Raw genomic sequence first — 17,538 nt, forward strand, 5'->3', positions numbered from 1 at the left:
ATCATAAGCAAGCATTCTCCAATGCCAGTGCCATTCAGCCAGCTCTACAATCTGTAAAGGGAGAACTAATGGAAATGAAAGCAGATATGCAAGAATTGCTGGGAGTAATGGAACACACAGGGAAACTAGCAAGGAGACCTTTAATGAAAAACAACCAGCTTGACCACAAGTCAAGAAGACACATAAGAGATTTGCTCATTGTTGTGTGTTTGAGTTATTGAAGCCTTATTGAGTTATTGAACCATGCTAAATAGTTCCTTGTAATTAAAAGGGGCAATCTTACCACATTTCCCTCCAGTTGCACAGACTGAAAACTGGTTATGTTCAACAATGAGTGAAAATCAATTGCCTGCATTGTGTCTGCTGGCTGTCCAGGCAGACAAGTTAAAGACCTATCCCAAAGACAAATGTATAAGAGACTTCATCAACAGTTTTGGCTAAGATCCTTAAAGAACTCCATTTTTGTTCAAATAAATGTATCCTTTTTATTATGTTTTCTTTTCTGTTACAGTGAGACTTCAACAAAGAATGTATATTGTCTTCAGACATACCTTGCTTCCAACAGCAAAGGCAAATTTTATGTACAAGTTATAATCAACAGTTTTGGCTAAGATCCTTAAAGAACTCCATTTTTGTTCAAATAAATGTATCCTTTTTATTATGTTTTCTTTTCTGTTACAGTGAGACTTCAACAAAGAATGTATATTGTCTTCAGACATACCTTGCTTCCAACAGCAAAGGCAAATTTTATGTACAAGTTATGCAATGAAATGTCAGGAGCATGGCTTTAACTTAGTTGAGAATCCTATAATCTTGTCATTCATTAGACAAATGAAAGGTTTATGTCCTTTTAGTGCCTATGAAGGTTGAGAGGATGTGACTGGCCCAAACTCACCCAGCAACTAATTGTGGGTGAGGTGGGATTCAAACCTGGGTCTCCTCAATCTGACTCAGGCACTGTAACCATGACACGGTACTGGCTGTAATAGCCACAGGAGGTTCTTAACCCCCTTCCCATTTTGCATAGGAGGGGATACCATGTCTTTCTGATATACCTGTCTCCTCAGTGTTGACATAAAGCAGCTTGCATTATTTTCCTTTCCGCCATGTTATCCTCACAGTAACCCTGTTAGTTTGGTCTGTCTGAGAGCATATAACTAGGCCAATGTCAGCCAGCAACCTTCCATGGCAGAGTGGGAACCTGAAGTGGGATCTCCTTTTCTGATATCCTAACCATTGTACCACACAGGTATTGATAGGTCAGGGAAGGTGTTAAACTGATTTGCATTGTCACAAAGGAGTCATTTTCCACCTTCCCTGTATGCAATGCTTGCACTTTCCTGGCTTTTACTGAGTGAATCTTTGCTTCCACTTTAAAGAGTAGAGGACAGCTATGGAGCTAATCTGTGTCAGGATGGTATCGTTCCCTTTATTTTTGGCATTGCAACTCCATCATCATCCTGAATTCATTAGCCAATGTTGAGTCACCTAGCTTTATTTTCATATGAGATATGCCTAGGGAGGGGCACAAACTGGAAAAATACAGTTCGGTTTGTAGCATACCAAGTTCATGAACCCCGAACTGTAACAAACTTTTAAGAGCTAAATGAATCTTTTAAGTTCATGAGGTTTGTGATGCAATAGAATTCTGCCAGCATTCTAGAGACACCAAACTCACAGGGGATCTCTGGCTGACTCTTCTCTACCTTCCCTCGAAGTTTGGTGAGAATTGGATTGATAGGGTCTGAGTTATGCACCCCCCAAAAAAGGTGCACCCAGGAAAGTGCTTTCTGGGGAAATGACAGTTGTACGTTCAGAAGGTTCAGGAGTGTATAAAATGGATCATGTGCAAGCTAGAGACATCAAATTCACAGGAGACCTCCCCCTGAGGCTGCTCTACATGGTCAAGGTCAGTGAGAACTGGTCTTCAGAGATCCAAGTTATGCCTCCCAAAGAAGATACCTCCAGAAAGTACTTTGGGGGAAAATGTCAGGTGCAGGTTCAAAAGTGCAAGCTAAACACATCAACGGTACAGGGAAGCTATTCATGTTTCCAAATCTGGAGAATTCTGTCCTCCCTGTTGCTTTGAAGTTGCTTTGATGATTTGAAGTTTGGTAAATATTTTTGTTTGAGTGAAGACAGTCTGTCAGGAAATATATCCATTCAGGAACTGGCATGAATGCCATAAACTGCTCGAAAGCTCATGGAAGTTTTGTGCCAGTTGACCTGCCATGAACTTCAGTTTGTGAACCACAAACGAGCCAAAGTTCAGCATGATCTTTAGATCATGATTGTATTGTGCTCATCCCTAGATATGCCTGCCACATTGAACCATATATTCTAGTGGAGGAGGGAGGTGTTTATAGATGACCTTGACTAGAATTTTGAAATTCCCTGTCATAAGCACAGTGAGCAAACAGAGGAAGCAAGTGTGCACCCTGTATTTTGTAAGTATCAAAGGATCCATCCGTCCTCTCTAACAGGCATAACTCATCTGAAATTCAAATATTTCTTTTTAAAAAGTCACTGTCAACAACCCCATGATGTCACCTCTTGGAAAACCTGGATTCCCTATGAATTGCTTGAAAGTCTTTCATAAAGCCATAGAGTGTTTTTTTTATTTATAGAGATGAAAGATTTCAGTTCTGGGAAACCCAAAGGTGATATAATTGTTGGGATAGTTTGTTGAATGCCTGCACCGGTCTAGCAATAAAGAGTCCAGTCCAAAGAAGTCTACTGTCCACACGGTTAAGTGTAGAAAGTATTTTCAAGTTTATTTACAAAGTTGTTGGTGATTCTGGTATACATGAGCAAGAAGCAAAGTGCTTCACCAAGCATCTGCATATCAAGAGGGAACAGAATAGACTGTACAGTAACTACATATATACATGTCAGTAGCCAATCAGGACCTTGTGCTGAGTCATTCTGACTTCAGCTCTCCAGCACTGGCTAGAACTAGTTTGCTCCAGTCTTCTCTGTTGATTAGGAGCTGTCATCTGTCAGGCAGATGAATAGGATCTAGAACTGCTTATGTCTTAATACATCAACAATCATACCATCACTGAGAGCCCCCCTCCCATGGGCCTTCCCCTCCTATTCTCCTCATGGCTTCCAGACTGGGCCTAGCAAACTTAGTTTGTGATAGATATGTAGTTATAGACATTGGGTTTCATCTAGCCAGATATTTTACTCAATCTCACTGAATGCCCTTCTATAGCTCACACATTTTTCTGGACATGCCAAGCACAAGATCCACATAATAGTTTTTTGTACTTGGTCAAAGAACATTCCTCCTTTGTCAGCATCAGAAAAGATGGTTGATTCTAACAAAATGTCAAGATGGAATATTTGATCATTTTGGGGAAATATTTCATGAAACTAAAGCCCTCCGCCTCCTTCAGATGTTCTACATGAAGAACTTGGAACTATAATTTTTCTGGAATTTTGAAGAAATACATCTGTAATGAGCCTGGAGATTTCCATAAATTATACCTGTTCTCCAGACTAAAGAGATCAATTCCCTCAGAGAAAAATGGCAACGTTGGAAGGTGAACTCCATGGTATTACACTACACTGAGGTAACACAAATCTACAAAGACCAACATCTCCACCTTCTACCCCACATCTCCAGGAATTTCCCAATGCAGAGTTGGCAACCCTATTCTGATAGAAGAAAATAAAGTTTTTGTCACTTCTTTCTCCTTATTAATTGATCCCTGTTGTTTAACTCAGGCCTCAGAATGATGATGTAGCATTTAGGGAAAAAGATACAACCCAGTAAGCCAGCACTAGAGGCCAAGATAGAAAAGATCTCCACAGCTGCCATTGATTTCCCTTTGGTGCTCAAGTACGTTGGAACAAAGGACAACCAAACACTGCAAAAGACCAACATGCTGAAGGTGATAAATTTGGCTTCATTGAAACTGTCAGGTAACTTCCTGGCAAGAAAAGCCACTATGAAGCTGACAATGGCCAGGAAGCCCAAATAACCCAAGACACAGTAAAACATGGCAGCTGAGCCTTCATTACATTGCAGTATGATTTCCCCCGTAACTGAATGCATGTCCGTATCAGGGAATGGAGGGGAAGTACATAGCCAAAGAAAACAAATGCCTGCTTGACTAAAGGAGCAGAAAAGGACAACAGAACTTGCCATTCTTTTCCCATTCCATTTCCTTAGTGTAGATCCTGGTTTGGTAGCCATGAAGGCTAAAACTACAATGATGGTTTTGGCCAACACACTGGAAAGGACAATGGAGAAGACAATACCAAAAGTTGTTTGTCGGAGAAGGCAGGTCACTTGTAAAGGTTTTCCAATGAAGAGCAACATGCAGGGGAAGCAGGAAAAAAGGGAGATGAGGAGAATGTAGGTGAGGTTCCGGTTGTTGGCTTTGACGATGGGAGTCTCCTGGTGCTTTATGAAAATTCCAAGCACCAAAGCTGTGATCCCAGCCAAGGTAACAGCCATCATAGTTAAGGTGATTCCTAATAGTTCTTTGTAAGAGAGGAAACTGAGGACCTTGGGAATGCATTGATTTTGGTTGTTGTTGGCATACTGATCTTGTGGACATTTGATACAGGCATCTGCATCTAGGAAAAAAGGAGTTGCCATTTAATATCTCAAAACACTGGTCAATGTCCAGAGAAAGGAGCCCTAAAACATTGCATAGTTAATATTATACTTTTCAAATAAAGGCTTCAGTGGAACGGTTGACATAAAAAAGGGAGGAGGTTCATGCAGGTGATCTGAACTAGTGAGACCTCCTTTTACTTATTGCTATTACAAATAAATGTGCGGTTTGCACTTTGTAGACTCATGAACCAGGAAGCCTTCCTTCAGATCTCCTCCCAGTGTCCCTTGGACAGCTGTTTTCTGAGCCCTCTATCTATAATTATAATGGGTTAAACTTTGGATTGCCAATGGCCCACTTTGTTGGCAGTGTTACACATGATGTTACATCACTTCTAAGTGACCATCTGCAATGTCCTAGGAATACTTTACAATCTATATGGTCTGTATCATAGATATATGGAAAATTTGTAGAGCGACACATAGGGGGAGCTGTTATGTCCCATCCTCACCAGTGTTCTCCCTCCCCAGATCCTACTGCTGAGGGGCTGACAACCCTAGTTTATATGTCTTATTAAATGGCTGGTTTCCATTATTCCATTATCCAGCTCTTCACTTTATGTTTTTTGCTGTCAGCTCGCAGCTGACTTATAGTGATGCTGTAGGGTTTTCAAGGCAAGAGACATTAAAAGGCGGGTTGCCATTGCCTTCCTCCATGTCACAAAACTGACATTCCTTGGAGTTAATCCATCCTTATACTAGCCAGGAGTGACACTGCTTAGCTTCCCAAATCTGATGAGATCGGGCTAGCCAGAGCCATCCAGGTCAGGTCATTTAACTTTCATTTATTTTCTGTTAACTTTTAAATGGAAGCTGCAACAAAGGCAGATCCCTGACTATCACTTTTTGGGCAAAATAACCCTGGCTTGACATTTATCCAGTGTTACCACCAGCATTCTTTATAGTGGACTAAAAATTAACTGTACTGAAAGGTGCCAAGTCTCATTCCCCTCCCCCCAACTTAGTAACCAAACAGCTAAGGTGGTTGGGTGGTTGTTCTCAGCACCATGGGTGTTGACTCCCTAAACTACTGTAACACTCTCTACATGAGGCTGCCTTTGTCGTGGATTTGGAAGCTACAGCTAGTGCAAAATGCCGCAGCCAGGCTGTTGATGGGTCTCCCTAGATGATACCACATCCAGCCTGTGCTGAGGACACTGCACTGACTGCCAATAGCATACCGAGTCCACTTCAAGGTGCTGGTTCTTACCTTTAAAGCCCCATATGGCCGGGGTTCAACATACCTATGTGACCACGTTTCCCTGTATATACCCCAGAGAGCACTACGGTCTTGGTCTCAAAATCGGTTGTCCCTCCCTGGCCCGAGGGAGGCCAGGCTAACTGCTACTAGGGTCAGGGCCTTTTCGGTGGTGGCTCCTACCTGGTGGAACAAGCTCCCGGAGTAGATCAGGGCCCTGCAGGACCTTTCGCAGTTCCGCAGGGCCTGTAAGATGGAGCTCTTTCATCGGGCATATAATTAGGGGCCGCTGCCGCCATAGCGCAATGCCCACAAAGTCATCATTGAGCAGCTGCCATAAGAGTTGACGAGCAGAGTAACATCTAGGCTCTTTTATGCTGGAAGCTGGAAATCTATCTGAAAGCATTCCTCTTGATTGAATTTGAACCGCTGCCAGCATTTTGTAATGTATTATATTATGTTTTAATCTGTATTATGTATGTTTTTATTATGTATTTATGTTATTGGAAGCCACCCTGAGCCTGCTTGTGGGGAGGGCGGGGTATAAATCAGACAATAAATAAATAAATAAATAGAATACAATGGAAAGATTGCGCCGCTGCTGCGGCACGACTCTAGAAAGAAGGAACACAGGGGTGGGAGCTGGGTGCAGGGCTTGCTGCCACCGCCATTTGTGCTTGCTCCTGGGCTGCCGAAGCAGCACTGCAGTGCGCTCCGGCTCCAAACGACCCTTGTGTAAAATCATAGGCTGAGTTCAGACTGGCAGTTTGGCCCAATATAGGAACATTTCACAAGCGGATTAAAGGGGCCGGTTCACACAGGCACAGCTGTCAGGCATTCCCCAGCCTTACTCAACCCATCCTATGATGATTCCCTACCACGTTAAAAAAATTCCAGGTGAAAGTGGTAGCAAACCCTGGAGAGCGCGTTGATCCCACTTCTCGGAAATGTGCACACTAAAAGCTTGAGAAATAGGTGCATAGGCACATAGGTGCATATCGCTGGAGTGAAACAAAGCCACTTATAACTGTGCCTCTGCCAGGGGTGAGCCAACAGTGCGAACGCTCCCTTGGGTCTCCTCCCCAGTATGCTCCCACATCAGTAGGTGCAGTGCGACCAGGAATCCCCGGCACAACTTGGTCAGGTGTTGTTTTTTTGCCCCGCCTCCCTCCTGCTTCATACTGCCAGTCTGTCCTCACCCATAGGCTCTCCAGTGATTCCTGGATGGGTACAACATCACCTGTGGATATTCCAAATCTGTGGCATAACACTGTTGATGAGAAAGTAGTTTTTAAAGTTCATTATTGACAGCTGGTGAATGGAGCAGTGGTCAGCAGTAGGGGTTCATGGCAGGTGCTTTCCCACCATAATAGGTAATTTGCAAATCTAGGCCTAAATTATCCCAAAATAAGGCCTGTTTATTACAACACACAGGCAACATAGAGGGTGCAAAAACAGATCTCTTTTCACAGCCAGTTCAAAGGATAATCAGAGCGGTCATGTTTGTCCCCTTATAGTAACTAGACAAGCATGTTCTCTTCATGTTGCTTGAAATGGGAGTTGGGGGTGGGATAGCAGCACTCAGTAGATGGGTGGGAAAGATAGTGCCTGCTTATCAACTTCTCTTTGAAGCACCCCTGCCCCGCTCGGCCAGTGATTTCTCACACTGATTTTGAGGGGCTGGCAAGATGAAATTCATATGTTGAGCACAAATTATTCAGTAGAGATTAATGGAAAATCTGATTATGCAATCTGATTTCAACCTGATTTCAATGCAATATTGATCCCCACATTTGACTATTCTTTGGCTCGAAAGCCAGATCTATGGAGCTTTCAGTTTCCATTTCAAACAATATCTGCTGTTTATATTCTTAAAAAAAAAAGATTTCAGGAAAATTATAACCACCCAGTTGTACTTTGTATTGCACAATACATATAGAAGTGCTTCTACGGGTTTGTCCTTTTACGATGCTTTCAGCTTCAGATTAATAAACGGTTCTCAAAATAACTTCAGTCATTTACAGATTTCTTTTTGTAACAGCAAACCTCCTGGGCTGCAAATAAACCTAGAAAATCATTGGTATTACATTGATTGTGGAACAATTCAATTCTTTTTTTTTTCTTCCTGCAGAATACCCCAGAATGCATAGAGTAGTAGAAAAGTGGCATGACAACTTGGTCCTTTTAGGGCATTTTCTGATGTGCATTAGGAAGCCATCACCAAAGTAGCATGCACTGACCACCTAATTGTGCATTTTTAATAGCAGATACTTCTTTTTGTTGATGGTGATTTAAGAAATAGTGGTCTTTTTTAAATGTCAGACTACAGACAGGTTATTTCTAACATGTATTGAGGTTGGAAAGTCTCATGTCTTGAAAATGGAAGCCAAATGAGTTCTTCGGATTGGATCACAGGTGTGATACACTACACTTAAGAAGGGTTAGTTGCTCCAATTAATGCAACTTTGTAGCAATGTATGAACAAGTCATGTAGGGCATCCAAATGTAGTGCAAGGAACAGCAGCAAGGGATGCAAGTTACAGATACCTGAGGGATGCTTTGTTGGAATCTTATGAGTCAGCAGCGTTCCCTTCTTCGGGAAAGAAGGAAGGGAACATTCTACAAATTATATTTTTCTCCCCAAGATAATTTCTGACTCCAAGAGAAGGCTTGATAATCTTATTATTCAAAGATGAGAAATAATGAGTGATTACCTGATCTTCCCATTACCTCAATATCAGAGACTGTGAAACCTATCGTTATATCAGTTTTATGTAATGTACTCTTACGAGTAACATCTCCATACATTGTGTGCCCTACCCTCATCCTGAGAAATCGTTCCTTCTGGACATGGAATACAATCATAGCAGCAAAAGGCCTGTCCTTCCTTCTTTTTCCTGCTGTAGCCAGGATGACAATGTTCATTGCAGAAGGAAAGGGGCACCACCTACCCATAAGAGAGAAAAAATGATTAATATCACGTACATATTCACTGAGAACAAATGCTATTCTGACAGCTCTTACACTGTTGATATGGAAAATGGCAACATAGAATTCTCCTTCTATAAAGGAGATTATGAGCATTTTCTTGCTTGACAGTTGTCGGTAAAATGTGATAAATTCCTGATACAACAATTACTAGGGTTAAAATATTGTTGGGTGTTATAGATGAATCCGTGAAGATCACTGTTTCCTTTCAGAAAAGAATAATTGAAAGTTTGGATTATTCTTTGACATTTTAACACAATTAAAAGAGAAATGATTTCAAAATGGTTAAACTAGCTTCTATGGTTGAAGCACATACATAGAAAAGAAAATTAAGCTGTTGGGAAGACAGAGATAAATGCTGAGATGGAACATTTCACTCAATTGTGCCCAATTCCGCTTCTTACTACAACCCCCTTCCCACATGGCTTTTGTATATACAGGTCCCATTATTACTTACTCAAATATTTCTATAAACTCTCCCCATATGTCAAGAGCAGGCAGAACTCTAAAACAAATGACATATAACTTTTCCTGCCTTTTGTACTCTTAAAAAGTTGACTCACCTGGTTAAAGGTTCTGTGCCATGTTATTAGATCCTCATTGAGGGTCAGCTCATTGCCTTGAGGAGCCTGAGGATCCAAATTTCCCACCTGTACTCTTGCAAAAGATCCATTTGGGAATGTTACCCAGTTTGTAACATCAAACCCAACTTTCAGTTCTCCATTTTCATCAAAACACACAGTCTCTCCAGCACTATTATTGAACATGATGCTCCTTAGAAAATGATGCAGCTAGTGTAGAGGGAAATGGTAAAGAAAGAATAATCAGATGCTGAAATCATTATGATGATCTTTGCATAGCTGGCCAACTAGGAATAGATGAATCTGTCCAATAACTCTTAACTAAACAGCGTAAAGTTTACATGACCACAATTTGTGTGGAATTGTGGAAGAGATGGTAAGATCACTGAATGCCATGTGTGTCTGCATGAAAAATGTCTTCATCAGATCAGAGAAGACAATCAGGCTGTTCTTTGATAACCAGGCATTTAGGAGTTTGAGGAGTTGGTATGTTCTGGTTTAGATTAGAGTACTCCTCCAAAAGATTTACCTTGGTTGTGTTGCCAGACTGAAGTTTAGAACTCTATGACTCATAGAACCTTTCACCAATATTGATTGATCTATCAGGCCTGACCTTGCCTTTAGAGGCTTCATGTCGTCATGGCTGAGATGCTAAAGTTGCTTCCAGGTTGGTGAGATAAATTGCAATGTGTACAAGTGCTCTTCAGATTTAATATTGATGTTTTAATTAATTTAGGTACTTCATATTACTATTTAATATATTAAATACTGGGTTCTAGAAGCATTGCAGTGATCAGCTCAGGTTTATTCAGTGATTTCAGCAAACTACAAGGCAAGACTCCAGAGCCTCAGCTCTGTTAAATAGCATGCAATTGCCACACCCAACCACACCCCATTCCCAGTGATAATGTCAGCTTCTGCAGTAACTACTCAGATGCAATATTCCTTTAGCAAGTTTATTGATCAGGTATGGCTTCTGGTTAGTTGAACACCTTTGCCAGAACTAATGGCTAATAATAAAATACACATTGCAGGACCATTGGTCCAGCCTTCATTCATGCGTCACACTCTCATCAAGCACTTACAGGTCAAGACTGAATAATAATGACCACACTAGCATATCTTAGTTTAAAGCTCCCTCAAGGCCATGAGATCCAGCCATGGCTTTCACTCCCTAAGAGATGAGGGGGTGTTCTTGTGAGAAGAATTACCCGAGCTGCCTAATCTATGAGTTCACACAGACACATCTATTCACTCACCAGCCCCTCCCTGAAGAATGTCAGGGAGGACACTAACACAATTAACAGAGCCTAACACAGGTGTCTACAAGGGGATGAGGCAAGCGGGGGGTTTACAGAAGCAAAGGGTAAAATTAAAAGCTAGAGGTTACTACAAGACAACAATAGCTTATGTACATCAGTGAACCAATATATCCATCACAAGGTAAGGGTCCAAACCTGACAGATCCGCCGCAGGGCTCTTTTTGTAGCCGGTACTCATTTGCATATTAAGCGACACACCCCTAATGTAGCCAATCCTCCAAGAGCTTACAGTAGCTCCTGTAAGAAGAGCTCTGTAAGCTCCTGGAGGATTGGCTACATTAGGGGTGTGTGGCCTAATATGCAAAGGAGTTCCTGCTACAAAAAGAGCCCATTTGATTGGTTTATTCCAGAGCCCTGGTCAGCTATTGTTCTTGTCCTCCAAGTTCAGCCAGTCTCTGGGGTGATTCAATCAGGGATGATTCAATCCCAATACTTAACAGAATACTTCTGCTGTTTTAACAGCTTGTGTACTCTGATCTCTCTGGTTCAATGGTTCCATCTGCATTTATTATTTGTGTATGTTAGGTACACTGTGGTTTTACAGGGCATGTGTCTGGAAAGATACTTCACACATCTTGAGATGGAGAACTGCAACAGAAATATTCAAACTAAGATAAAATATTCAAAATATCCAGATATTCAAAACGAAATACATAATTCAAGTATGCACTGTAAATAGGAGGGTGCCATTGAGATGCAATTACCTGCCATGGTTGCACATTATAGAACTCTGGACTCCTTACATCTTCTCTTGTCCTGTGTCTAGATCTGAATATATGGAAAGAATGCAAAGCATATGCCACTGCATAGACAGCATTGTAGACATTGTAGCTGTGACCAGTTATGCTCATTTCAAACAAAATGGCTGGAATAGAATACAGCTTCTCTTCTCCAGAGCACGTTCTATTGTTGTCCCCATGAGTACTGGGATTTCTGAGTGAACAGCTGAATGCCTGCTCCCAGAAGTCCTGGATAAACCCATCTCCTTTTGCCCAGAAAGGTCTTATGGACTGCAGAAATGTTTGGAATCCTGGTGGCTGACTGGAGTGAACTGCAAGCGATAGAGCACCATGGAAGGTTTCTATATCCCAAGCCCTTTGGACAGAGACTGATGCAAAGTCCCAGTGGCATGTAATAATCCACACTTTATGGAGGGGTGGGAATGAAATGAAGGGACCTAAAAACAACAATATTCTCAAACTGAATATGGATACATTATCTCCATATACAAAGCATACATTGGCTTTGCTTTGAGCATAAACATTAAAGTTCTTGTGCTGCCTTAAAATCACATCCAGCATATCATCAAAATAAGTCTGTTGTGGTAATCGTACTGTGAAATTAAAACAGATGCCATTCTCAGAAAGCATTGGCACCATGATTTGCATGAACCTTTCCCCCTTGTCATCATCAGCTGCAAACAACACGGTCCATGTCCATCTGAAGTGGTGAAATAGCCGGATAATGCCCATATATTGAGTGGCTTCATTGGGGACCATCTGATACATGGAAGCAAGCAGCCATTTGTTATCCTGCACTGGGTAAAATGATCCATAAGTGAGCTGGGGGGGGGAAATATTTTTTTTCAGAAAGAATGAAGCATACCATTCAGTCATATCTCAAAGGAGTAAGATTTCCACAGCCCTTTATGGATGACCTACCTGTGGCATCTTGTAAATGGTGACTGTGTTGGCAATATGGGCAGAGGTTTCTGAACTCAGTCCTCCAATGACTGCAACGAGATTGGACCATGTATCACACTTGAAATTGGGGACAAATTTGTTGTGTGAAGAAAGCAAACTCAAGGTAGCTTTAGAGGTCATCCTTGCATTGAAGTAGCTGTTGAGGATGTGGAAGCCCAAGCTGTTGTTTGGTAAAATGCTGGGATTCTCGTTGATCTCTTTTACAGCAAAAGCCAAGGCCAAGTTGTGCTGGTAGTTCTTTGGCACCGATCTAGAATGAGAGTTAAAGACTACTTTTGATAAAAGAAGAAAAAAATATTCCCCTTGTTTATACTTCATATTTCCTCCTTCCTAAATGGAGGCATTTGGGGTGCCAGACCTGACCTCCACTGTCAATTCCTTTTTTCCCGTTTGAACTATGATGAGTAGCTGTGTGTATAATCATGCTTATTATGGTGCTAATGGACAGTCCTTTAGCAGCCATAGACTCACTCACTCACGTATCCTTTCACTGCCCAAAACATACAGCTGGGAGAGAAAAATTATTGGAAAAATGGCTATTGAAATTCTCACCTTTTCCAGAAGCTACAAGATTGAGACTCCTGTTGAGTAGTTGGTGCCAAAATTGCATAACAGATGTGGCGCATTTCTCCTATACTGTTTTCTTAAATGTTTAAAATCTTTTAAAATTGTTTTAAAATCTTTTTAAAATCTTTTATGGTGTATGGCTTATGAGCTTTTAAAACCTAATGAACTGAAGTGAACTGAGCTTATTATGGTGCTCCACTGATTTCCGAAGAAGGAGTTATTTTATGTCCTTGAATTCTTTCAACTTTACTGCAAAGCTTGCTCATTCCACTCACCATTCTATTAGCCAAACCTATGCTAAAATTTCTGCCCACAACTTTTGATTGGGCTATGATTAAGTTAAAGAAGACATTTTCCTCTGAAAGCTAAGTCAATGGTATGAGAAGGGATGAGTTGGGATGCACTATTTATGAATGAACGCCCGTTGGCTCAGGGTGGTTGTGATTTGCCCCTCATGATCATGAACAACCCTTCCTATTCCATCAATAATTATTATGGCCTATCCAATCCAGTGATCAGGCCTAATTGTTCCTCCCTTCCACTAACTAGAAGAAAGAAGCAAAAACCAAATCAAGTCATAAGAACATAAGAGAAGCCAATGTTGGATCAGGCCAATGGCCAATCCAGTCCAACATTCTGTCACACAGTGGCCAAATATACCAGGTGCCATCAGCAGGTCCACAGGTGGGGTCAGGACACTAGAAACCCTCCCACTGTTGTCCCCTTCAAGAACCAAGAATACAGAGCATCACTTGCCCCAGGGTTCCTATCTATACCTTGTGGCTAATAGCCACTGATGGATCTCTGCTCCATATGTTTATCTAATTCCCTCTTGAAGCTGTCCATGCTTGTAGCCGTCACCACCTCCTGTGGCAGTGAATTCCATGTGTTAATCACTCTTTGGGTGATGAACTACTTTCTTTTATCTGTTCTAACCTGACAGCTCAGCATTTTCATTGAGTGCCCACAAGTCCTTGTATTGTGAGAAAGGGAGAAAAGTACTTCTTTCTCTACCTGCTCTATCCCATGCATAATTTTGTAAACCTCTATCATGGCACCCTTCAGCTGTCATTTCTCTAAGCTAAAGAGCCCCAAGCACTTTAACCGTTCTTCTTAGGGAATGTATTCCAACTCTGTAGTTCCAGTTGCCCCTTTCTGCACCTTTTCTAGTGCTATAATACCCTTTCTGAGGTGTGGTGACCAGAATTACACACAGTATTCCAAATAAGATTGCAACATCGATTTATACAGGGGCATTATGATCCTGGCTGATTTGTTTTCAATTCCCTTCCTAATAACCCCCAGCATAGCATTGGCTACTTTTATTTCAGTTGCACACTGTCTTGACTACGACTCCAAGATCTTTCTCTTGGTTAGTCTCTGCCAGTTCAGACCCCATCAACATGTATTTATAGTTAGGATTTTTGGCCCCAAGATGCATCACTTTGCACTTGGCCACATTGAATCCCATTTGCCATGTTGACACCAACTTGCCCATCCTCAACAGAGCCCTTTGGAGTGCTTCACAATCCTCCTTGGTTCTCACCACCCTGAACAATTTAGTGTCATCCACAAATTTAGCCACTTCACTACTTACTCCCCATGCCAGATCATTAATAAACAAGTTAAAAAGCATCGGACCGAGTACTGAGCTCTGTGTTTTCTCACTGCTTACCACCCTCCACTGTGAAAACTGCCCATTTATACTCACTCTCTGTTTCCTATTACTTAGCCAGTTTCTGATCCACAAGAGGACTTGTCTTTTTATCCCATGACTATTGAGCTTACTTAGGAGCCTTTGATGAGGAACTTTATCAAAGGCTTTTTGGAAGTCAAGGTAAACAACATCTATTGGGTCCCCTTTGTCCAAATGTTTGCTCACCCCCTCAAAGAAAACTAACAGGTTAGTGAGACAAGATCTTCCCTTACAGAATCCATGCGGAGTCTGCCTCAATAGTTTTTGTAAGCCCCTTAGAAGCCAATCGTAGGGGACCGAAAAAATCCTTCTTGGGGCCTGAAGCATCTGGTCCACCCCAAATGGCTTTGGGGAGTATGGTTGGGTAACAACACAAATTCCTATCTCAGATGAGTGTGAATACCATTTATGGCTTTCCCGTTGGATCTTCCCATATGCTCTAGCCTATGGCAAGTGCCCACCCAATAAGGTCCAGCACTTCAATGAAAATGTAGAAGTAGCTAAGGATATAGCATCCATTGCCCCAACATTCATTAATGAGCTTTTGGCATTTTTTTGAAAAAAAATTGTTATCTATGCACTGTATACAGAATGCAAAATGAAGGTAGTTCCTTTTAGTGGACACAACTTCACAAGCAAAATGCCATTTTCATAAGCTTATCTCCATAGATATTTTACATGTTACAGCAAACTTGGTCCTCCTTTGACTTGACTGTACAAGTCAAGTTCTCTAGTCTTTGGTTTTCACACCTGGGCCCCTATCTCCAGCCAGCACTCTGCCACACAAGCCACTTATTCTGGTCATCCAACCTACTATGCAGCGGCATTCCTAATATCTTGATATTTCATACTGCTCATCTGTTGGCTTTAAGAGACATACCTCTCTTTATCCTTATGCTCCTTCGTGGCCTCCCCACCCCTCATTACCCTTCAGTACCATGCCCTGGTAGATCTCTGTCTTTGGTCTTCATTTTTCCAGACTCACAACCTGAGCTGTCCTTAGGTCTCTCATCCCACAGAACCCCACTCTTTACATTGTGATGCTTTTGCCTCTGAGTACTTCCCAAACCACCAGACTGATGTCAGCTTTTACACCCCCTACAGATCCAGCCTTAAAATCCCCTTTAAAAATGAGCCTTTAGATACTTACAAAGTCAAAGTACATGCCATGAAAAGAGAAACTTATTCTTCCCCCCTTTTCCCTCCCTCCACTCCGCCTCCCTCTACTCCTTTTGCTGTCTTCCATGCATCAAAATATAGATTTTATGAGCCCAATAAAAGAGCTAATATTTCCTTTATAAAAATACTGAACTGATTGACAATTTAACAAGATAAGTAAAGGGCAAAAAGAACATGAATGGGTGTCTTACACAGGTTCAGAAATAAACAACTGTGCTGGCTGTTCTTCGTAAGACGGAGTTTCGTATGCATAGAAAACTTGAGAAACAATCTCACCCACAATCAGGTCACCAGGCTGATAAAATGCATGAGGAATAGGAAGAAGATCAACAGCTGTGGTACATTGAACAGAATGCTTCTTGCATACGGCATTGCACAACAGTAAAAGCAGCAGCAGCAGCAGCAGCAGCATCTTCCTCATGAACCACTGCTCCTCCATTCACAGATTTTTGTTACCAATTGCTGTGTTCTCAGTATTAGTTTTGTTCTGACTTTCCAGGATCAGTCAATGAATCTGTGGATGTGCTTGAGTCAACTTTAACCTATAAGGGAATGTCAGCAGAAGGTTCAGTTAAGGGATCTTTTTCTTTCCTCTCCTCCTTCAACATTCTTGTATGATTCACTGGCTGTAGTATTGCCCAGTTTAACTTTCTGTTAAGAAATTACCTCTTCTAAAATAGTTGAAATCATGAACTATGCCTGGGTGTGAAAAGGTAGCGGTAAATCTTAAATCAACAATTTAAACATCTCGGTGTTATGTTTAGTTATGTTTTATCTCGGAAGACCCATGTAAGTTCTGTCATAAGAAAGATAAAAATTACATCAATCATTCTCAAGAAATTCTTTTATATCAATGGTGGCCACTGTATTCTGCTTTTGTTAGTTATATAAGGCCATAATTCTCCCCAAATTGCTCTAGGCTGACTCAATCTGGGTCAACATACCACTTGATTCTCTTGTTAACTTCCAGCAAACTTTCTTCCATAAGATTCTTTCTCTTCCTTCCAGTGTACCTTCGGTCATAGTGCAGCTAGAATGGGGATTCCCTCTTCAGAGTGTAACTTTGTGATCCTGACCTCACTGAAAATATATTTCTTAAATGTATGAGATCAATTGTTCAAAAATCCAGCTCCACAGGAGGCAGCCAACTCATGAGGAGGAACAGTGGAAGGGCTGCGGTGCAGCCTCAACTCCAAAAGGGGGAGTGGACCCAGCATGTTTTTTAAAGGCTGGCTCTGCTCTACCCCTGGCAGTGCTCGCCTCATGCTTGGTGGGGTTAGACCTTTGAGCATGGAGGGAAGATTTTGGGCTACCTTTTTGGGGCCTGTCTCCCTCGGCGGTGGCTGATTCTGCAGTGGGACCAGCACCATGGGTGGCTGCATTAGCAGCTACAGCAGTGTGCGGGCCCGCGTCGGCGCAGGATGGTCAGCGGCCGCTTTTAGTGACTGTGGTAGCTTTCAGGGAGTGGCCCCTGTGATGCCGTAGCAGAGGCAGCGGCTGCGTTGGGACTATTGTAAATTTGGCAGCAGACGGCAGGGCTTGGTGGTCGGGTGCCGACGCCAGCAACGAGGCGTTTGATGGCACAGCTTAAGCCCCGTTAGGAAATTTAAGGATGACATTATAAAAAAGGAATGGAACTTTCTGAAACTTATTGGAAACCAACTGGGAAAAACT

At 41.9% G+C, this 17,538-nt stretch overlaps 1 protein-coding gene across 1 annotated transcript; it reads right to left on the reverse strand.

Annotated features, from left to right (window-relative positions):
• Positions 1-3,688: 3,688 nt before the first annotated feature.
• Positions 3,689-16,303, reverse strand: LOC107120197 (vomeronasal type-2 receptor 26-like). Its single transcript, XM_015422844.1, has 6 exons — positions 16,056-16,303; positions 12,381-12,672; positions 11,958-12,281; positions 9,380-9,607; positions 8,625-8,775; positions 3,689-4,590 (listed from the first exon to the last, which is right to left on the reverse strand). Exons 1-6 carry the CDS (start codon positions 16,301-16,303, stop codon positions 3,689-3,691), a joined length of 2,145 nt encoding a protein of 714 aa, XP_015278330.1.
• Positions 16,304-17,538: the final 1,235 nt, after the last annotated feature.

Source organism: Gekko japonicus, unplaced genomic scaffold (assembly GCF_001447785.1).
Source record: "Gekko japonicus isolate JY-2015 unplaced genomic scaffold, Gekko_japonicus_V1.1 scaffold5060, whole genome shotgun sequence".
NCBI classification, from domain to species: Eukaryota; Metazoa; Chordata; class Lepidosauria; order Squamata; family Gekkonidae; genus Gekko; species Gekko japonicus.